Genomic DNA, 22,332 nt, shown 5'->3' on the forward strand with positions numbered 1-22,332 from the left:
AAATGAGACTGGAAAAATAAAATATAAATAATAAAAAAAAAAACAACTGGCGGCAGGTCGGGGCGCAGCGCGACCCCCGCCCCCCCGGCGGCTACCCCCGGCCCGCCGGGACTCGGATTAACGTCTTACCTGGCGGGGCGCTCCCGGGTTCGGCTCCGCGCTGGGCTCGCTGTCCCCCAAGTTGGCGGCGGTGCGGACGGCCCGGCGGCTCCCGCCGCTGACCGGCGGCCCCGGCGCGGCGCGGGCGGGGCGGGAGCGGCGGCCGGACCCGCCGAGCCCCGCGGCCGCCGCCGCCCGCGCCCCCCGCCCCGATATATAGCGCCCGCTGACGGGCGGCCGCGCGCGCCGTCACGTGCGCGCCGCCGCCGCGCCCATTGGCTGCGGCAGCGCGGGGCCGGGCGGCGATTGGGCCGCGCCCGCGCCCCGGAGGGTCCGTCCCGCCCCGGCGGCGGGCGCAGGGCCGCGCTTGTTTGGGTGCCGGGCGGGCCCGGCCCGCACCTGCCCCGCGGCGCCGCCGCGCCTCACGCCCCCGGCCGCACCGCGGGCCCGGCCCCGCCCGCCCCCGCCGCCGGCCGTGCCGCGGGCTGTCACCCGGGCCCGGCGGGCGGTGCCTGGGCCTGGTCCGCCGGCCCCCAGCCCCCGCCCGGGTTATCCCCGGGCGTTCTGGGCCACTGGGAAACTGGGTCACGGCGCGGCCCCGCCGCCGGCACGGGCACAGCGGGCAGCACCGCGGGGCCGCTCCGCGTGCGCACTGTGAGGCACCTAAAAGGTGTCGGAGAGCGGCTCCAGCGCCTTTGAGGAGCGCTGTGGCTCCTGGCGGAGCTCGGGGTTGTCCCCTCGGGCGGCGGGACAGCCTTTCCGAACCCCTGCGGCTGCATTGCCCTCAACCACACGTTCATCTAGGAGATTTTCCACTTGTGGTTGTTTCCTTTCCATTCTTCAGCACAGTGAGAGCAGCCGTTGCCGTTTCTGTGGCAGGACAGAATAAAACACTTTTAAGCACATTCTCAATGAGACCACCTGATGATGAATGAACTGCACTACTTTGCCAGTTCCAGCGGTTTGACCCTGACAAAACTCAGAGCTGCTCCCACAACTGGTCTGCATCCCTTCCCTGTGCTAGGACAGTGAAACAAGACACTGGCATGTCTCTGGAGTTGCAGTAAAATGCACTAACTTTGTTTCTGTCAAGTGTTCTCAGAGGGAACTCAGGGCTGAGCAGTGGGGACAAATCAATGTCTGTGTTGTATTTTCTCATTCTCTTCCAGGTTTCTTAGCCTTTTTTTTCCTCTGCTTTTTTCAGTCGCTGACCTTTTCCTCTTCTCTGAGTACATTTTGAGAGGGGAGTCCAAAGCCCTGGACACCCTCCTTGGTGGGAGTTTGGACTGGGTGACTCCTGAGCTCCCTTCTGACCCACGACCCTCTCCCGTGGGACAGATTCTCATTCTCTGACACTGCACTGTTCTCACTCTGTGTTTTGCTGCTGTTAAAATGCTTTCAGTAACCACTGCAGCAAGCACTGCTGGTTCTGGGTTCCTGTGCTTTGGTAGTCTGGCAGCCCCAGCACCCTGGGGCAGGGCACAGGGGCAGCTGCAGGTGAGGGATGAAGGCAAGGAGCCACGGTGGCAATTCCTGCCCTTTGCTGGTCAGTTTGTTGAGTTTTTCAGCTGTGCTATGATGTCATTAGCAGGGACACGAGGACTGGGAGGGGTGGGTCAGAGGGCCCTTGTGGGCATTCTTGACACGGATTTCTGTAGAATTCCCCCTCAAGGGCTGGATGAGTGCATAAATGGAAGATGAAAATGGAATGAGGAAACAAATGACAGTTACATGGAACTCATCCAAAAGGAAGCAATTTGGAAAGAAAAAGAAAAAAAAAAAGCTTGACATGCTGCTTTAATGGTGACCCAGGCTCATATCACTGTCACGCAGCTGCCATTGATGTGGATGAAGAGGTTCCCACCTCCCTGGCATGAGTGTGAAGGAGATAACTCCTGTCTGCTGTCCATTCTGCCCACAATCACCTTTGTAGTACTTTCTCCAGCTCCCAGACAGCTTCCTATCTGCCTCCTCTTCTGAGGATTGTCTTTCATTTCTTGACTCATGTAGTTACACTCCTGAAGCACAGTTAATGCAGTTGTTAAAATATGTATTTTGGTGCTTGCTGAGGTAAGAGTGGGCTTCTGACTGAAGAACACATAGTATCTTTGATCATATTTATGAAAAATAAAAATTAACCCATAGGATCGTTTTTGAGGGTGATGTGGGCTTTACAAGATATCTGAACAGCTATGGAACCCATTTTAAGATTAGCAGAAATACTGTAGAAGTCCTCAAACATGAAATGTTAGGGTCTGGAAAAGGGAGCAGGGTTTTGGCACAGTGTATAAGCACAACCACATGCCAATCTCCAGGTGCCTCCTTCTGTCCCCACATCAGAGGTGATCTTCAAATGTTTGAGTCACTTGAATATTTTGAGGCTCGTCCTAATTATTTTGCTCTCATTCTCAAAACACTCAGTCCTGCTCAGTAGGATGAACATGGAGATTGCTAAATTAGAACCATGTTTCACTAAATCCGTGGAAAACATCATTTCCCATTGGGAAGTGAGCTGCTGGAGCAGCCGTGGAGAGCGAGTTCCCCGGGCAAGGGCACTGCAGCCGCGGCCGTTCCTCCGAGCCGAGCTGGGCCCTGCAGGACCCTGTCAGTGCTGATGGGGCTGGGGGCACGAGGTGGGGGTTGACCCACTTTTCAGCCTTTCAGCCATTTTACAGTGCTGTCATCAACTTTGTGTTACTGCTGCTCAGAATTTACCCAAGTCAAAATGAAAAAGCGATGGAAATCCGTTCAGGCATCTAAAGGAGAGGCAATGCCGGTGCTCCCTTGTGCTTCCCCCAGTTATCCTCGAGTCTTTCTGGCAGCTCCCATCCTGGAGAAAGGCTGTGAAAAGATAGGGGAGGGAGGAAGGAAGACTTCCCACAAGTTTGGTCAGATCCAGTGTGCTGATCCAGACAGGCAAGACCCAGGGCAGATGGGTCTCATTTCCCTTCCTACCACAAAGACCAGCAGCTGAAGAAGTGGGGGCTTAAAGGATACATGTCTTTTTTCCCTCCTGTGTCATCTTTATTGAGAAATAAAGAGAAATCCAGAGTGTTAATCTGAACCTCCCTCTTCCACCACCCCAGTATGGGAGGACAGAATAAAACACTTTAAAGCACGTTCTCAATGAGGCCATGCTGGTCGGACCAACTAAATTATCTTCTTATCCCTCTGCATTGCTGTTCTCTTCCTTTCCTTGGGAGACTGAGATGTGCCTATTGTCAAGTCAGTTCAGGCAAGACTATAAAGAAATTATTTAAGAGAATAGTTTGGAAAAAGTTAATTTGGGTCAAGGAGGGATTAAGTGAGGAAATTGTTTCTTTACATCCTCTGCTAAGAAGTAAGCAAGGGAAGAGATTGAAAATAAACCTTTTGAGCCCATTTTTGGAGTTATTTTGTATGTGCCCTGTCCTTTTGGTAGCTGTCATTGCTTAAATCCATCTAACTTGATGAGGAAGGAAAGAGATTCAGTTTGAGAGCAAATTCAAAGTGAAAAGATTTGACCAGTGACATGATGAAAGGGATAAGTGTAGGTAGAATGGGATTAAACAGACATATTCTTGGTATTGAACACATGGCTCAGAGGCCTTTACTCTTGGCAGCCTTATTTGAAGCCAAATTTGTATCCCTTTTACATGAAAAAGGAAGGATAAAATTAATTTAAAATATCAATGTGAAACTGAGCGAGATAGAAATTGTTTGATAGAATTGATAGGCATTTGTGAAGCCTCACTGCAAAACTCCAGGAGCAGCATCAGGGAGCAGCTGTGGCAGGAGGGATGCCTGGGTTTGGAGGGCTGGTCTGAAGGAGTTGTCCTGGTGGCTGCAGCTCTGCCAGGAGGGGCCTGGCTGCACATTCCCCTGACAAACAGCGCAGGGCTGCTGCATTCCTGCTCATCCTCCTGGCTTTGGAACCTCAGCGTGAAAGTGGCCTGTGAGAGTGGAACCCCTGGGCCTGCCCAAGTATTGCCTTTACTCCCACACCGTGTGGGCTGTGTGCGCCTCAGGACAGTGGCTGGCACCACAGTGTGCCACAGTCACTCTGCTGGGCAGAGCCAGTTGTGCTCACCATGCTGAGAGAGGGAGCAGCTCGAATTCTCTCGCCTGGGGAGTAAACACAAGGGGGAAAGTAAGGCACAAGACCAAAACTGAGTAAAAAGTCAGTAGAAGAGCCAGAAACAGGGTTTGCTAACCCTGTGCGTTATTTGTTTTTTAGGGTATGCTGCCAGTATTAATAACAAAAGAATTGGCTCTGTTTCCACACTTGGGCTATGAAATATGCATGCCTGTGTTCCTGCAATCAGGGGAGCGCTGTCCTCCGAGGAGGACGCTGCAGGTTAGCACTCTGCCAGGGTCCCCGTGGCTGGCTGCTTCTCGGTGCCTGTCACCTTCTGTAGTCATCAAGTGGATAAAGAATTTTTGTCATGCTGCTTCATGAATGAAGCCTGTGCTCCTAAAGAGCATAAGAATTAGCTCTGAAGTGTGCATTAGCACAAAGGCGAGGATGTTGAAAATCATAAAAACTAAAATACACATGCACTCCATTTTCCCTTTCCCTTATCCTGACTCTGAGTGGAGATGGAGTCTGGGTTTAGTTTGTCACGGTTTTTTTTCACCCTGGCTGCCGCTAAAATGCTTCGGACTCTGGAGAGCTACCAGCCCTTTGCTTTTAGCATCATTCAAAACTCTTCCATTTAGAGACCATTCTGATATCTTGGTGGGTTTTTTTTTTCTTCGTCGTCTTTTTTTAACTACTAAGGAAATTTGCATGAAAATGGAATCATTGTTTCTGAAGAGTTCCATCTGCTCCTGCTGCTTATTCTGGAGCTGAAGTCATAATCCTCCGTTTGTGAAATTTCCCATTGAAAAGATTTTTGGCTTGTTAAAGTTTCAGCACAAAATTTCAGAGCAGAAGAAATAAAGATGCTTCACCTAGGAAAAAAAATTAAAAAGAAAAAGCATGGAGATGACATCAGAACTGCCAGTATATCTGCAGTCAATACACTGTAATTCCGTAGGGACTGAGGGAGTAGGAAATAGGACAGTACATGCAGGGTGTGGGGCTTGGGGTGGGAAAATGCATTTCCTCACAGCGTCAGAGCTTTGGCTGGGGGTAATGAAGGAATTGTAATCTTCTGGGTGGCTCAATAAATAGGATTCCTTTTGGTGGAAGTGAAAGGGCAGGAATGGTTCAGGGCAACAGGAATGCTCAGATGAGCCAGAAAGGAGCAAAGTCCCTTTAAAAGAGCTTTTTGGCCAGAATGGAACTGCCAGGCTTCTCCCAAGGAGGATCCATGGGATGGATATTCATGTTGCCACTCTCACAGCCCTGTATCTACTTCCGAGGGGTATTCTGTGAACGAGAACAGGATTTTTGTTGTTGTTCTAATTCCTTCTCTTCCTGTGTTTACTGACACTCATGTGCAATGCCTGTGTAAAGGCCGGGCACATCCAATGGAAGCGGCAGGACACGGAGAATGCCGCGGGCTGGGAGGTGCCGCTGTCCTGCCCGGACCTCTGTCGCTATGCAGAAATGCTGCGGGAAACTGGGTCAGGGCAGCGGGGCCGGGCCGGGCGGGATCGGGATCGCGTGCGGTGCGGGCTCCCTCCGCTCCCTCCGCTCCCTCCGCTCCCGGAGACATTCCCGGAGACATTCCCGGAGAATCGTGACCTCCTTCTGCATCCTCATCCACGGGATTGTTCCCCGCACCGCGCGGGTGTTTGTGAAGAACATCGCATATGTATGAACCGGGCTGTGCTTAAAGTAGGTACTACACAGGTCTGCTCGGGAAAGGCAATTCACCCGCAGCATTTGGCATGTTCTCTGTTCGTTAGATGGTGCTGTGCACGTGTGCCCCTGCGTGCAGCGCCGTGCCCGGAGCTGCCCCGTTAACCCTTGCCGGTGCCGGCAGTTCCCAGAGGAGCTCTCCTCCGTCCATCGCTGCGGGCTGCGGTCACACATCCCATCCCTGCTGCTCATCCGCACTGCTGCGGTGTCTCCTGCCCATGTGATGGCTATCACGGTGCTTTCCTCCTTCTCCCGAGCCCTGCCACGTGCACGCAGCTCTGGAACTCCAGCAGGAGTTGGGTCATAGAATCATGGGACGGCTTGGGCTCGAACGGACCTTAGCGATCATCTGCATTGCTGTGGGCAGGGCTGGCACTCATCAGACAGACCAAGGGACACACGGGTCCCGTCCCACCGGACCTTAGTGATCACCTGGCTGCGTTGCTGTGGGCAGGGCTGGCACTCATCAGACAGACCAAGGGACACACGGGTCCCGTCCCACCGGACCTTAGTGATCACCTGGCTGCGTTGCTGTGGGCAGGGCTGGCACTCATCAGACAGACCAAGGGGCACACGGGTCCCGTCCCACCGAGCCCGCTCCCCCAGCCAGGCCTCACCGGGCTGCCCCTGCACAGCCCTCCCTGGCTTGTTTTCACTTCTCCCTGTCTCCTGGCTGCTGAACTCTCCCTCTTTGTAAAATCTCTTAATGTACTAACCCTTCGTAGGAATTGACTCCTGGAGATGCCAGCCTGCAGCTCTGTCTGCAGCTCAAGCATAGCCATTAGCAGCTATTGAACTTTATATACAAATCAGAGGTATAATTTCCCTCTTTAGGGACAAAGGAGGGCTGATATCAACACACCAGCTTTGAGTGCAGCCGTGCTCTGTGAGCTCCACAGGAAACACACTTAGCTAAACACAGTTGTAATTATGTGCAGCTTCCAACCTCTGTTTTCTTGCTGTTCTGTACCACAGTACTGCTCAAATACCAGGGATTTAGGAAAGTCTGGCTATCTACACCTCATCCCAATCAGTCTTGCTCTCTTGTTGCCAGCTGCTTTATCTCCTCTGTCTTCTCTCTTATCTGTCCCTGGCCTTCAGAGCCTTTTAAAGAGGTAATTTTGCTGGTCAGGTAAAGCCTGGTCTCTTGTGGGGTGAGACACTGCTCAGCTGCTCCATGGGTCCATGTTGGGCTGGGAGAGCCCCTCCTGCTCTGCCTAAAGGTCAGCTTTTCATCCATGAAACCCACAGTCCTGCCATCAAAGCCCTCTGTGCTGGTCTCTGCCACGGTGCCTTCTGGAGCAGAGAAGCTCTGGAGCTGGGGAAGGCACTGGGGAGGGCACCGAGCTCCTGCTCGAGGCACAGACCCTGACGTCCCGAAAATTCATTAGTTGGACACAGATTGAGATAGTAGATATTGGCAGAGGATAATGGACTGTATTCTGTTGGATATTGGATGCTTCCAGAGTAGAAGCTGGTGCTGGGCTTCAAGGATAAATAAATATTGGCAAATTTGTATCTACAGACTGTCTGAGAAATGTAACATCTTCAAGGGGAAAAGCCTGTGCTAAAGTTTGTTATCACTTTTCATACCTTCAATTTTGAGGAAGGGTCCCTTTCACTTATCTGACAACGGCAGGAAAACAGGCATTTTTCAGATCTGTCAGATCGGTTTGCCTTTGTTTTGTGCTGCAGGTGAGGCTGTGTCACAGGCTGGTCTGGGGCTTAGCTGTCTGGCCTCCAGAGCTGCCCACAGAACTGTGTGTGAGCTGCAGTAGCATGTACACATCCTTCCCTAGCTGTTTGTGTTACTGCAGCATTCAACTCCTTTGTTTTATCTTTTTAAATTAATTTCATGCTTTTTTCCTGTGTGCAGAAACACAGAGACTCACATGTATGACCTGAGCACAAATTCTGCACAGCTACAGCAAAGTTCCAAATGAGACTAGAAATTACATGTAGCTTTGTGATTTAATTTTCTCTGACATATTGAGTCTATGTTTTAGCCTGCAGAACTCCACAGCTGTGCCCTAATTCTCTTTTCCTTGTGATCTCAACATCGCTGCCTTTTAAGGCATTGCTATTCTTGGATCTCAGCAGGACACCATGTTAGACTGTCACCCTGCTCGCTGTACTGCCAGTGCAGAAAGCAGCTTCTCCCTGGACTTGCAGAGAATATGTGCAAGCAAACTTTGGAGCAATTTAGTGGGTGGATGAGGCTAGATCAGAGTGCTTTATATCCTGCACGGTAGCGTGTATTGAGGTGAGGGTGTACGGGTTCCTTTGTCACTGCTCTCTCAGGGCATAAGGAAAATGTTTGTGTTTTGTTGCAAATAACAAGCAATAATGTAATTAGTCTTAGGCAAGACTCACCCAGGAAAAGCTGGATGTCTTTTCCTTTAAAGAGGGTCGCTGTCCTGTGGGTATTTATGTTCTGTTTGGTAAAGTGACATTCATATCTCTATTACACATAAGTCTAATTCTTGATTTAACCAAATACTGAGTGCGTATAACCCTGGTGTGGCCCTAGTCTAGCATCTTACATTTGCTCCTGCAGACGTAGTGCAAGTGCAGTTTGCTAAATCTGGTGTAGGAGCTGTCTCAGAGTGATTTGGGCTGTTCTGACACACGATGAGATGTGTGTCTCTCACGGTGGGATCTGTGGGGCTGAGCATCCAGGGTGCCTCCTGTGAGTAGCAGGGGCTGTTTTCAGGAGTACGTGTGCTGCAAAGTCATCACAACGCAGCACAAAGAGCCTCGCAGTTTTGCTGATAAGATGCCTGGTGGTGAGCGCTGGGAGTTTTCTATTTGCCTTGTTTCCAAGATGTATGATAAAAACCCTAATGCAGATTTTCATTTTTAACTCCTAAAAAAACGCGTGGGATTATCTTCGGTGAGCAGCTTGAACGTATCATGCCATTGGAATGTCAAAAATTTAATGCAGAAATCCAGGCACTGTTGTCAGGGCAGATCATTTTAATTTCAAATCTGAATCTTACATGTTTCCTCTCAAACCCTCTCACATTTCTTGCAGCACCTCTCTGTTGCAGAGGATCCCTCGGGCTAAACCCGCTGTGCTGCACTGGGGAGGATTTATGGCAGCCAGCGAGGCTGCAGAGAGCAGGGCAGCTCTGTCTGTCTGTCTGTCTGTCTGTGCTGCACACACAGACGTGCTGTGAGTGGGGCTCGGCTGCAGCGCTCCTGGGCCCCGAGAGCCAGCAGGGGAATCAGTTTGGTTTGGCCAAGCTGCCATTTCCCCTCCCAAAGCCAGGAAGGGCAGGCTGTGCTGGGGTCTGGAGCTCCAGCGTGTCTCTGGAGCCGTGGTGGGAGCTGTGGCCAGGCTGGTGCCTGCAGAGAGCAGCTCGGGACAGGCTTAATGAGGGGAAATCAACCCCCCTAATTCGGGGCCGTGTCCCCAGGCAGTCAGGGGAGAGGTGGATTCCTCCAGCAGGCAATTCAGAGGCTCTGTTAAGGACTAATCACAGTCCTAGCACGGGGCTGCTCCGAGCACCAGGCTCCTGCACAAGGCATTAAGGCCCAACGTGCACTGCTCCGGAGCCTGCTGGAGGAGATGCTGCTCTGTGCACTGGACAGAGGAATTGGAGCCTCTTCACACAAAAGACATGAAATTTGGGAATCTCTATGGCCTTGGTTCCTTGGTGTCTGTTGCTTTTGGTGCCCTAAATCCTCACTGTTTCAGCAGCTCCTGTGGGCAAGACCCGCTCCTGCTGTTGGATGTCCTGTGGAAAACCATGGCTGAAAAGCCTTTCCATCACTGCTCCAGCACAGCATCGTCTCACACTCCTGCTTTCCCATCAGACTGCTCTGGCTGTGCAGCCACGGGTCCCTTCTCTGTTTAGATGCCTTAATGAGGCCAAGGTTTGTGGTCAGAGCTGCTGACAGGAAAGGGGAAAATAAAAATGAGCATAAGGAAATGTTGTGGGAAGAGCTTTCCACAGCATTTGTGGGATTTAATGTCCTGAGGACACAGTCAGAGGAATTCAAAGGAATAAAATCTCTATGACAAATCATAGAATTGTTGCATTGCATTTAATGTATTTTAATTGACTCTGGTTTTGTCCCCCGTCGGTTTTATAGTGCTGTCATCTGGAAGACAAAGTGTAGAGCTGTGCTTTCCCAGCAGAGCTGTGCCTGTGTCTGCACTGGTTGGATCTAGAAGGCCAGCCTTGGTGTGAGCTGGATAATTACCCTGTAAATGAACCAGAGCAAATGTAGGCTTGAGGAATCTCTTGAAATGTGAGTAAAATATTGACTAGATACCAACTGAGTGAGCATGAGGCTGGATCATGTGGTAAATAGCATGTAAAGATGTAGTTAGACTGTATAGTGAGACATACATACATCGGGATCAACTTGATATCCAAAAAATTAGTTCCACTCTGTGGAAAAGTTCTTGACTCCAAAGCAGACACTTGGCACAGAGCAGATCCTCCTCTGCTTCAGCTGGGGAAGTAGCTGGTAATTAGAGGCTCATCTTCTGTGAATCACCACAAAAGAAAATGAGGGCACAGTTTTTGAATGGGCTTGATGAAAACAGAGGGATACTGGGATTAGAGACTCATGGTTTCTTCTTTGGCTTTGAAGAAGAGTGTGATTTGTCATGGGTTGCATTGTTGGTGCACCCTGCCTGATCCTCTTCCTGTCTGCTCAATTTGTCTGGAGGTTGTTTGGGTTCTCTTGTGCAGGATGACCACTTTTCTCAGTTTCTCCTGCTTTCTTCTCCATTTGTGAAATCAAGGGAAATTCCTCAGTACACAGAAAACCCTGTTTATCTTTGAGCAGTCGTTATTTACAACAGTTTTATGACTATAGAAATTTCATCCTGAATATGTGCTGCAGTCCTGGGGGCTCGTGTTGTGAGCAGCCAGTCGTAGCTGTTACCACTGTGCCGTGGCTTCCCTCCTCAAGTACATTATCGTATTACCACAGATTTAAATATTTGATTTACAAAATGTCGCTGCCTGATACTCCAGCACTATCATGTAAGACACATCACAATAGATACAGAGAGTAAAGATTGTTTTAAATGGCTTTAATACAGGCAGAGGTCAGAAAAGGCAAGATAACAGCAGAAGAGGCTATGTCAAAAAGTAATTAGAGCAGGACAAATGGATTGTGCAGGCATGTCGAAGGCTGTTATTTCTGTAGGCAGTGAGTAGGAAAGGTGTTAATGTAATGTGACAGATCTGGAGCAAAAATGAGGGTGCAGGGAAAACAAATAGGAGCTGACCAATGGAATGGTTTAAATTATGAGGTTTGCTTTAACATAATTTGATTACACATGAAAGAAATGTTTAGTGTAGTTTCTTTGAAAACCTAATTGTCTTAAATACTGCATGTTCGATTCAGTCTTTACACCCAAAGCAGCAGCCCCTGTGCTGGGGCAGCCTCGCTCCCTGTCAGGAATAGGCATGGGAATACTTTGCCCTGTGTGGCTTCACAAATGAGAGGAGGATGGAAGATTTTTTTCCCCTAGTGTTTGTCTAATAAAATTGGCTCTTTGCAGTCACGTACATCTTAATTTGGAACCTCGTGCTGACTGGGGTGGGTGGTATCTGGGCCTGGGAGCTGCTGGTGCAGGTGATGCATAAATTATCCCTTTTATCAGAAGGAAAGCATGAGGATCAGGTTTAGCAGGAGGAAGACAGGGAAATGACATATGGTTTTTTCAGGATTCAGCTCTTGCCCCGCTCAGAATTGGAACCAATATTAGTAGGAGGGCGAGCAGTGCAGAACTGCCCCAGATTTCCACGCTGCTCCAAAGCACTGAGCAGGATACAAAGAACTTCCCCAGCACCATTCTGCTCTGCAGTGTTGAGCTGAAAGCACACAGCCTGCTGGACACACAAAGATTTGACCTTGCAGCCAGGACAACCTGTGTAGCTCATGGGGACATTTTCCTCACATTTACAACAGCAGAAACTTAAAATGATGAGAGCATTTTTCTGGAGGAGGGTTTTTTGAATATGGTGATTTCCCCTGCTGTCCTGTGCTGTTGTCCTCAATTGCCCTTGCCTTTCTAATAAATATATTTTCCATAGGTTTTGACATTTCACAATTTGATTTAAGCTTGAATTCATCTTAATAAGTAATTGTTGTTTATAAATGGTTGTAGATGGTAAATCACTCAGTCTCCAAGCTGAGGTGTGGGCAGGAGGTTCTTACAGAAGCTGGGAGTTCAGGTGATGTGGTTTTTTTAGTGGAATATGCTGTTTTCTGCATGGATGTATTCTTGGCTGGTTACATGGGTACAAAGAGGAAGTCTGAGGGTTTCTTAGATAGTTCCTCCATAATTTTGTTCCCGTTTTTGTTAATTTTGGAAGGACATTTCAGGTCAGCTTTTCCTTTTCTTGTAAAAGACTAAAATAGGATTACAAACTTCAACAAGTTAAATTGAATACTTAAAGATGATTGGGAGCGGGAAGGGACATTTTAAATAGCTGCTCCTACTGACAGAACGGCTAATTGCAGGAGGAGTGAACCCGAAGCGCCATCCAGCCGGTGAGCGGGGCCCTTCGGTGCGGCCCCGGGAGGGGGGGGGGGGGGAGGGGAGGGGAGGGGAAGAGAGGGGCAGCGCCGGGGCCGAAGCGAGGAACAAAAACTGCGGCTGAAACCGGGCCCGCATCGGTGCCGGGCCCGCATCGCTACCGGGCCCGCATCGGTGCCGTGCTCGGGGCGGCCTGGGCAGAGCCGGCTGAGACTCCGGGGATGTCCCGGGAGGGGCTGGGCTGGGGCCGCTGGGTGTGCCCGGCCCCGCTCCGGTGTGCCGTCCCGTTCCCGGTGTGCCCAGCCCCATTCGCGGTATGCCGTTCCCGTTCCCGGTGTCCCGTTCCCGGTGTCCCATTCCCGGTGTGCCGTCCCGTTCCCGCTGTCCCGTTCCCGGTGTCCCGTTCCCGGTGTGCTGTCCCGTTCCCGCTGTCCCGTTCCCGCTGTCCCGTTCCCGGTGTCCCGTTCCCGGTGTCCCGTTCCCGGTGTGCCGTCCCGCCGTGCCGCTCGCCGTGTCCCCGGTCGGGTGCTGCCCTCTCCCGTCCAGCGCCGGCCGCACGGAGCCGCGGGGCCGTGTCCCGTGTCCCCGAGCCGCCGGAGCCCTGGAGCGCGGTTACCCTCGCTGTGGGTGCGGATCCGCCGGTGTTTCCCGACCCGTCCAAGCGCTGCTCTGTGCCGGTGACAGCCCGGCCCGACAGGGCTGCTCGGCATCGCATCCCGCGGGTCGCTCTGTGCTGTCACGGTGCCGCCTCCCGTCCCTCTGCCGAGTCCCACCGCTGTGTGAGAGGCGTGGAGCAGCCAGGATGTTCCCAAACAGGACTTTCCCCAACACCAAAGAAGCTCCCAAGCTGCTGCAGTTCCAGCAACAGGTTGGCTGCAGTTGTAATTCTGAAGGTTTTTTTCTTCTTTGTTTTGCCATCTGACCGGAAATTTGAGGAAATGTCCTCACTGTTTGTTTGTTTTTCCCTGGGCATACAAAAAATTGCTGCTCAACAGCAAGCTGGAATTTGTAAATACTGTTCAGAACTATAATAACTACATATAATAACTACAGTTATGATAACAAACTTGGTCTGTTGTTGCTATTATTAAAAACACCAGCAACTGCAGAAGGCTGGTGTATCTGTGTGGTTGCAGTTTGTCTAAATCTGGCATAAAGTCATCTTTTGGCTTTTCAGTTGATCACTTTAATGCACAGAATTTCCCCACCTCTTCAAATCTGGGAGATGCTCTCTGCCTCCCGGCCTACAGGCCTCTCCTCTGTCCCTGCACCCTGCTGAACATCATCTTCTGCCTGGGTTTGGATGAAGAGTTTGGGCTCGTTGTGTCCCCACTGGCTGATGGGTGCACGGTTCTGTGGGTGGGACACACTGGGACAAAGCCCCACTGCTGCATCTCTGTGCTCTGAATATCGACCCCAGGCAGAAACAGCTGCCCACAGGATGAGGTGCAAGGCTCAGACCTTGCCCTGGGCCTGCTGCTGCTCCAGCCATGCAGTGCTGGGGTCTGTGAGGCTCTCCTGGTGCCAGGACCCAGCCCAAGGACTTCCCCATGCTTTCCAGTGTGCCCTGATGCTGTGTGACCTGATTTGGTTACTGGGAGTCACAGGAGATGCACTCTTAGAATGGATGGAGCCATCCCACTGGAAGGGAATGGAGCTCGATTGCCTCCTCATAGAAATGTAAAGCTTCTCCCTTTGCAATTCCCCTTTCTTGTACTTTCCCACTAAGGCAGTAAAACCATATACTTCCCATGCCTACAATCCCATTTGTTTTCCCTTTTTCCTCTGAAGGCGACCTCTCTGAGGAGCCCTTAACCTCCCCCCTGCCTTTTCCTCTGTTACACAGAGCTGCTCTCTGCTGTGTGTCACCCACCAAGCGAGGTGCAATGAAACGCTTCTTGTATTGTAACCACTCAATTGTCTGGGGTGGCAAATTCGGTAGCCAGGCAAGTAAAAATATAAGTAAACGGATAAAACCAGAAATTGATATAGGGATTCAATTTACACAACGACCTATCAAACTATTAAGAAGGAGAAAATAGCTTAATTTTATGTGCACCAAGTGACCACCTTCACTAGAATTATTAACACCACACTCCTGGTGTATTTAACACCAGGGAGGAGAGGAATTACCTGATCTGTTGTTAAACCATTATCAAGAGCAGCTCAGACATCAGGTGGATGTTTATTATCATTCCTTGCAGTTTCTTCCATAGCTCCTCTAAGCAATTTAATATTAATTTTTAAATTTTTTCTCTGAAATAGCTGCATACATAATGAGTGGAGTAGATCTTTTGGGGGAAGTACACGCTGTGTTTACCTCCAACCAGCTCTTACTGCAGTGCCTGAAAGCAGTAACATCCACATTACCGAGGCTGTTGAGATGTGCTAATGTGAACTTTTATCATTTTTTCAGCCACATTTGCAAACCAGGCTGGTTGTGGCTGTGGGTGCTGGGTCTCGTTCCCCAGGTTCCTGCCGACCCACGCGGGCTGAGGCACTGCGGAGGTGCTGCCAGCACCACCCTTGTTGGTAACGTGAAAACGGAGCCAGGATCGGGTATTTCCTTAGGATCTGTTCGTTGCCTGAAATCAAATCCCTTTCGGTGCTGTCGTTTGGTCCGTGGCCAGCTCAGTGGTGTGGGGGCAGCCCTGGGTTTGTCGCCTTCAGCGCCGAGATGTGCTGGGTTTTGTTGTCACAGCCCGGACTTTGTTCCTGCCACAAAGGGGCTGATGGCTCAAACTGCGGGGACACAACAGAGCCCCGATTGTCATGAAAATGGGCAGAGCCCGCTGCTGCACGGGGAATTATGAAACTGTGGCCGTGGGTGGGAGAGCAAGAGCTCAAGGAAGGGCTGCCCCTGGCCTGGGGCCACACAGCTCTGCCAACCCTGCTCGGCCCAAATTCGGGGTTTTCATCAAAGTTTTTGGGATTGGCTGCGGCAAGTGATGGTATTGGCAAAGAGTGTCCTGGGAGAGCTGTGCTGGCCTGGCCTGGCACTGTTCAATCCATTTTCAGGCTCATGATGCCACTTCGTCTCCATATTTCTGAAAAAAGTCACATCTTTTGAGAATTCCTTCTCTTTGGAACGGTGATCTCATGGCACATCACCAGGGAGCAGGGGGAGAGGGGCAGGACCTCCTCTTGCTTCCTGTGCCTGTCCCTTATGGCTTTAACATCAGGACAATAAATCCCTTGCAGGCAGCAGTGCCACTTGCCCACTTTTTGGCAATGCTTTTGGCTTTTACTGTTGCAACCTGGTGTTGTTATAAATTCTTAGATGTTGGTTACAGTAGCATCAGGCTTTTCTGTCTGGGATGGGAATTGGCTAAAATAAGAACCAGCTACTTGATTTTCCTTTTGCCCAGACTTGCTGCATGGCTGTTTGTGTCAGACAACAGAACTCCTTTTCCTGTCTCTTTGCCCATTCCCAGCTGGCCTGTGATTTTACAGAATAGTTTTGGATCTCTGCAATTATTTCAATTATTTTCTGCCCTTAAGGATTTCATATGGATAAACTGCCATGTGTATTTAATGCGAGTTTTGAATAATTGGGATGATTTGGGTTGTTTGGACAATTATAATTTTTCCAAGCCAGGTTTGGTCTATAATTGCAGTTTCAGAATTGAGGGGGGTGGGGTGTGGGAGTGGGTTTGTTTTGGGGGTTTTTTGGTGTGTCTGTGTTTTGGGTCCGAACAGCAGTTGTGGGAGCAACTTTGTGTTATCTGGAGATTAAGTTGCTTCATTTCAGCCTGCTGTGTCCACACTGCGCTGCAGCTTTACAAAATAAGCACTCTGCATTCTGGTCACACTCCTCCGAGGGGTGCCGGGAGCCAGCTCAGGGCTCGCAGGGGATGAAGAATGTGGAGCTCTGGGAGCAGCACAATTGCAAACAGCTGTGTCAATAGTGCAGCCAGGGCTGCCTTACCTTGGCCATGCGCTGCCAGGGCGGCACCGCTCCTCAGCCAGCCCAGGTTTGGTGGCTGTGGACAAGGGGACACCAGTCCCACGAGGGTCTCACTGACACAGGACTGCACAGATTTACAGCACCAGCAAAGCTTAGAGAGTTTGCTCCTGCAAATGCACCTGCTGTGCAGAAATGCTGGGTTAAAACCAGGATTATGAGTAGAGGGAATCATGGAGGGGTTGGGGTTGGTGGCCAGATCCTCTGCCCAAGCAGGGTCAGCTGGAGCAGGGGGCCCAGGCTGCCAGGAGGACACCACTGAGCTCTGCCCTGCATGCTCACGAGGTTACTTGCATTGCTGGATGTCACCAGAAAGCAATAAAATTTCAGGCTTGGGATGGTGTGAAATATGACCTCTTTTGTTGCCTCTGAGCCTTGTTTATTCTAAGCCAGGCATTTCTCAGAGCGCAGTTGGGTGCTGCAGGCCTCAGGATGAGGAACAGAAGCAAACTGTGCCTTTTGAGCAGAGCCAGTTTTGAGAGATCCAGACATCTGGATGACAGGTTGGATTGGGCATCAGCAGAAATGCTCTTGGGCCTTCCCTTAAATGGTGTGGTGAGCATTGGTTTGGGCTGGTCAAACACAGCTGAGCACCAGGACAGTTTATTAGGCACTAAGGACACATGAGCTGCACTGTAGCCCAGGCTGAGTTCATACCAGGGGAGAATGAAGGGGCAGAAGAGCTTCATGAGAATATTTTCTGGTGCAGACACAGGCGGCTGTGTCTGATGAAGGGCTCACCATGACCAGTGCTGCCAGTGGTACCTGTTTGGAGGTGGGCAGCTAAGTCAGTCATGGATTTATTGTGTTCCATTTTAACTCCGGTGTCTCACTTGTGCAGACCTCATCTTGAACAGATCCAGGGATGGGGCAGCCACAGCTGCTCTGAGCAACTTTTACCTTCATGCTGGGGATCGCTGGGTTTTGTTGGTGTATGTGTCAGTGGTACCTGTTTCACACCGCAGAGAACAGCGCTCTCATCTTCCCTGGCAAGGACTGTGCCAGGGCTGGCCAGTAGTGATGGCTGGTGGCCAACAGCTGGTTGCCAGTGGCCCGTGCTTGGTGGTGGTGGCCAGCATCTGATGCCTCCTGGCAACTGCCCAGGCCATGCCTCATGGCGGTGGCAGCAGTCAGTCTGTCAGTCATTCACTTGGCGGTCCGTCTGTTGGTCAGTTGGTCAGTCTGTCAGTTTGTCAGTTGGTCGGTTGGTCTGTCAGTCAGTCTGTTGGTCGGATGATCGGTCTGTCAGCCGACTGCTCAGTCTCTCGGTTCGTCTCTCGGCCGGTCGGTCTGTCAGTCGGTCGGTCTGTCAGTCGGTTGGTCTGTCAGTCAGTCTCTCGGCCGGTCGGTCTGTCAGTCGGTCGGTCGGTCTGTCAGTCAGTCGGTCTCTCGGCCGGTCGGTCTGTCAGTCGGTCGGTCTGTCAGTCGGTCGGTCTGTCAGTCGGTCTCTCGGCCGGTCGGTCTGTCAGTCGGTCTCTCGGCCGGTGGCTCAGCGTCTCTGCCGGGCGGGCGGGGGCCCGGCCCCCCCGCGGCCGGTGCGGCGGGGGCGGCGCTGACATCACGTCGTTAGCATAGGGCGGCCCGCGGCGGCGGCGATGGCCGAGCCGGGCTGCCCGCCCGCCGCCGCCATGAGGCGGCCCTAGGAGCCGGCCGGGGATGAAGCGGGACTCGACCTGCATGGAAGGTGAGCGGGGCCGGGCCTTTGTCCGGGCGGTGCCGCCGGAGGCTGCGCGGGGCCGGGGCCGCCGCCCCCGCCGCTACCGGCCCGGGGCCGCCCCGTCCCGGCGCCCGCGGGGCGCGGCGTGCGGGGCTCGGACCGCGGGGCTCGGGCCGCCCGGGACCGCGGGGACAAGGAAGGAGCCGTGCGGGCTTTCCCCTTTTCCTGCCTTTTCACGGCTCCCGGGGCGCGGGGCCGGGCAGCGTAGCCCTGGGCTGCGAGCAGGATTATGCAATTAAAAAAAAAAAAAGGGCATTAGTTTGTTTTGTGGCTTAATTTGTTTATATTTTAAACTTCCTAATCCCTGCGACCATCTGGAGGAGCTTTTTTTAGTATCGTTAATTATGGATAGTATCGGGGTCACGGAGGCGCTCGGTAGCGCCCGCCCGCCCTCCCGGGACCGGCGCTGCCCCCCCCGGTATTTGCAGCCTTTTTTCCCCTCTGTGACTGAGGACAGCGGTAAAGCTCACCTTCAGAGTAAGGATGAAATATTTCAGGAGAGAGCATGGCGTGTTGGGCAACACACGTTGGAGAAGTCACTGTTTCTGTTGTGCCCGGGCCCTGCTCCCGCAGCCCGGACTGCTGGGGGTGGGGTTAGTTTCAGATTTTCTTAATTCAGCATCCTTCTCAGGGGTTGCACATCTAGACAGCTTCAATAGGGCCAAGAGAATAGGTTTTAGGGCAGGTAAGTCAGAGCTTCATCCTACTGCTTTGTAATGTACCAATTAAATAACCAAACCCGTGTAACCCCGTCGTTAATTCAGAGCGTGCGGCCGCGCCGGAGCCGGGGCAGGGACCGCGCATGGAGCTTTATTTTGCTAAAATTGGATCAGCGAAAGTTGATCACTTGAGAGAGCGCCTGAACTCGGAGTCGGTCTGTGAGCGTGGGCAGCGCGACCGAGACCCTCGAGCGTGTCCCCAGCTGCGGTCCCGGCCATCGGGCACATTTTGGTGTGCGGGCTTTTGTTCCAAACTCTTTGTGCAACAACTGGCGGGGGTGAGGGACCCGTCCTGTCCCCGTCCCGCACAATGGAGCGGGGCGGGGGTCCCGCAGCGCCCCGTGTCCCTCGGCAGCCCCCGCCCGCCGGGACGCGCGGTGCGTGGGGCGCGGGGCCGGGCTCGGGGCTCTCCTGCCCGCGAGAAGTTGCATTTCACAGATGAGTTTTTGATATGCAAATAGAGATGTGTCCCAGGCAGGGGATGGGCGATGGGTTTCATCAGCTGCACGCTCTTGATTTATACCGAGCCGAAAAGGAGCAGCTGATGATTTCTGGGTGTTTTAATGGGGGTTTTCTTTTGATTGAACTCTACTTGAGCAGAAACGGAATCAGAGTGGAATAAGACTGTGAGTTTGGGATTTCATTAATGGAAAGGGAGACCAGAGATGCACTGGCCATTCCGCTAGCGCAGCATTTCTCCTCTTTTCTTTCCAGTACTCGCTGCTTTTTAAAATGAGACTCTCTGTGAGTAGAACATCTTTTTACAGTACAGGGAATAAGGTTGCAGGCTTCCTCTTTCTTTTCCCTCCTCTATTTTTTTTTTACAGGAGGCTTGTCCATTTAAATTAACCTTTCTCCCAGCTGGGCACACAAATGTTTTTGTTTTAGTTCACAGAGGGTTAATTCTATTCAGCCCTCACCGCGGCCGGCCTGATCCGGGGCAGCACAATCTGCTCTTTGAGCCGGGCTGGCCAGGCAGGACGCGTGGGGTGGGACCCCCATCTGCGGGCTCGGTGGGGAGCAGGAGCGGGACCCCCGGCCCTTTGTGCGCCCGGCCACGGGCTCTGCCGGCCCGAGCAGGGCCCAACGCGCAGAAAATTTAATCCCTGTGTTCATCGATTATAAGTAAAAAAAAAAAAAAAAAAAGGCCCCTGAAGCGAAGGCGCCTGGTTTGGGGGTGGGCTTGTTTGGACAATGCAGCGCTCCACACTGAGGGGCGAGTTCCTCCAGTCCTGGGGCTTGAATTTCACGGGATGGTTTTCTTGAAACTAAAAATTGATAGTGAAAAACATCGTTAGGAAAAGTAAAGGGGAAAAGAAACCCCAACACGTTTGTTTGTGTTTGAGGCATCACCAGAGGCGAGAGGAGAGTGAGATGCGGTTGGGATTTAAGTAACACATGTGTGAGATCTCCCCCTCCACCCCCTCCCCAAACAGCTGGTATTTAGCAGCTTGAGATTTAAACCCAGCTCAAGGGTGCTGCAGGGGGCTGAGATAGGGTCAGTTAATCAAGAAGCAAATAACTGGCATACAGCTGAAAAGAGGTTAAATATATTAATGAATTGCAGTGCTGAGTGTTGCCTGTAATTTTTTTTCAGCCGTGAAAGATTTTCTTAGCTGTAAATTCACGTTCTGTTGTATAATTGGGAAGTTTTGCCTGTGGCATCTTTCCTCGTTCTCCCTCTTGCTTTCCAGCCAGGCCAAATCCCAGCACTGTCTGCTCTGGGGTTCGCGTGAGGGCTTGTGCCTTCACTTTTGGCCTTACTTTTGGAAATAAAGTCTTTGTTTCTCTTCCATCGTAAAGCACCGCTGTGGAGAATCCCCCAGGCCGGCCGCACCAAAACCCCGCCAGGTTTCCAAGGTAAATCTCCCAGGGAGCTGTAGTTGCTGTAGAGTTTTCAGTGGGGTCTCCAGGGGTGGCTGTGAGCCCCCGGCAGCCTGGGGACCTGCAGCCAGCTCCTGGTCCCCTCGGGAATGTGGCAGTGCCACTCCCAGCACTGTGGGACTGCTGGGGTGTTGGAGCACAGGGCTGGCACAGGTGGGAGCAGTGACAGGGCTGTGCTGGGTGTGTGTCCCCATGCTTCAGTTCATTTGCTGTGTGGTTCAGAATCTCATCCACGTGCTGTAGTGCTTTCTGTTTGGGTCTTTGCTATGTGTTTCAGCAGGATTGTAAGATATTTCCTTTTGGAAATTCACAGGAATTTTGTTAAAAAAATTATCAAGACTGCTTATTTTGCTGAGAGCAAAAGGCAGTTTCTTGAAAAATTTAATTTATTGCTTTTACTTTTTGTCTTATAAAACATAGATGGGGAGAGCTTTTTTTCCTCTTTTTACTCCATCTTCTGTGTTTCTTGTGTAACATCATCATATTCTTGGAGAATTTACATTGTATGTGGTATGAAACCTACCATGACCTCTGAAAACAATACATCCTTTAATGTGGCTTCAGGGAGGGGCTAGCGAGGGAGTAGCCATAAAAATCTTCAGGGTTCAAGATGAGGTTGAGATTTTTGTGAGTGCTTTTGTCGTAGCAGCAACTGTTTGATTTAGTGGCCCCTGCTACAATGGGTTGGGAGAACAAAGCCAGAATATCCCGTGTATGAGTTTGTTAAATGTAAGACCCATCGGGAAAATTGGGGAGGGGGGAAGCTTCCTCAGCTCTCTCTCTGAAATAAAACAGGTATTTGAAAAAATTTCTTACCAATTGCTTTGTGTCCTAACCTGTGTTGTGTTGTGTAGCGTTTGAAACCAGAGGAATCAGTGAGACGAGAGGTGACAGGGAGGAGGGAGGGCTTATTCACTTAAAAACTGCTATTCTTGTTATCTGTTTTGATATTCTAGTGAAATTTCAAGGTTAAGGGAGTTCAGAGCACCCTCAGTGCAAAACTGCTTTAGATTTGCTGGTGCTTTACCGTTTCTGTGCAGTTCCCTGTGGTTCTGCCCCATCTCTCCCATCTTTCACCCACACCAGGGGCTGCATTACGTGGGATGAAAACTGGCAAAGGTCAGCAAACCCATGGGTACAGGGCAGCAGTGTGAGCCTGGCTGTGGTCCCTGCAGGATTTTTTAAAAGATCTAAACCTCTATGACTTTCTGTAGGCCATCATTTTTCATCTCCCATTTGTTTGTGGGGAGCACGGACACCTCTGTGGTCCCTGGGGTCTGTCTTTGTTCCCGGTGTGTGCTGCTGCTGTTTCCAGCTCTAACCTGCAAACCCAGGAGCAGTTTCTGCTGGAGGTGAGTGCAGTTCCTGTGGCCAGGGGCCATTCACACCATCTCCCCCTTGGCTGGGGAGATGGAGATGACGAGGGAAGGGTTCTGATTCCTCCTCGCTTTAATCATCCGGGCTTCCCACACTGCCTGGGTGACGGCCCCATTCTTCCCACAACAAAACAAGCTGTGCCTGGAAATGAGCCCTCACTGACACGGTCAGCCGGGGCTGCGGAGGGAGCCCTGGGGCTGGAGCAGCCGTGTCCTGCCTTTGGCCGTGTGTGGGAGCCGCTGCCATTCCCGGCGCTGCCCCCGAGCCGGGCACTGC

At 51.6% G+C, this 22,332-nt stretch overlaps 1 protein-coding gene across 4 annotated transcripts in view; it reads left to right on the forward strand.

The window, feature by feature from the left end:
- Window positions 1-22,332, forward strand: part of NR6A1 (nuclear receptor subfamily 6 group A member 1) — a 59,761-nt gene that overhangs the window by 18,027 nt on the left and 19,402 nt on the right. Inside the window, exon 1 of one of the 4 annotated variants that reach the window (XM_030961230.1) lies at window positions 17,935-18,043. The exons of the other annotated variants lie outside the window; for them this stretch is intronic. Within the exon in view, the coding sequence (XP_030817090.1) occupies window positions 18,016-18,043 (28 nt within the window). The 5' untranslated portion in view covers window positions 17,935-18,015. Of the gene's footprint in view, window positions 1-17,934; window positions 18,044-22,332 lie in introns of those variants that run through there. 4 annotated transcript variants of the gene reach the window in all.

This window comes from Camarhynchus parvulus, chromosome 17 (assembly GCF_901933205.1).
Source record: "Camarhynchus parvulus chromosome 17, STF_HiC, whole genome shotgun sequence".
Classification (NCBI taxonomy): Eukaryota; Metazoa; Chordata; class Aves; order Passeriformes; family Thraupidae; genus Camarhynchus; species Camarhynchus parvulus.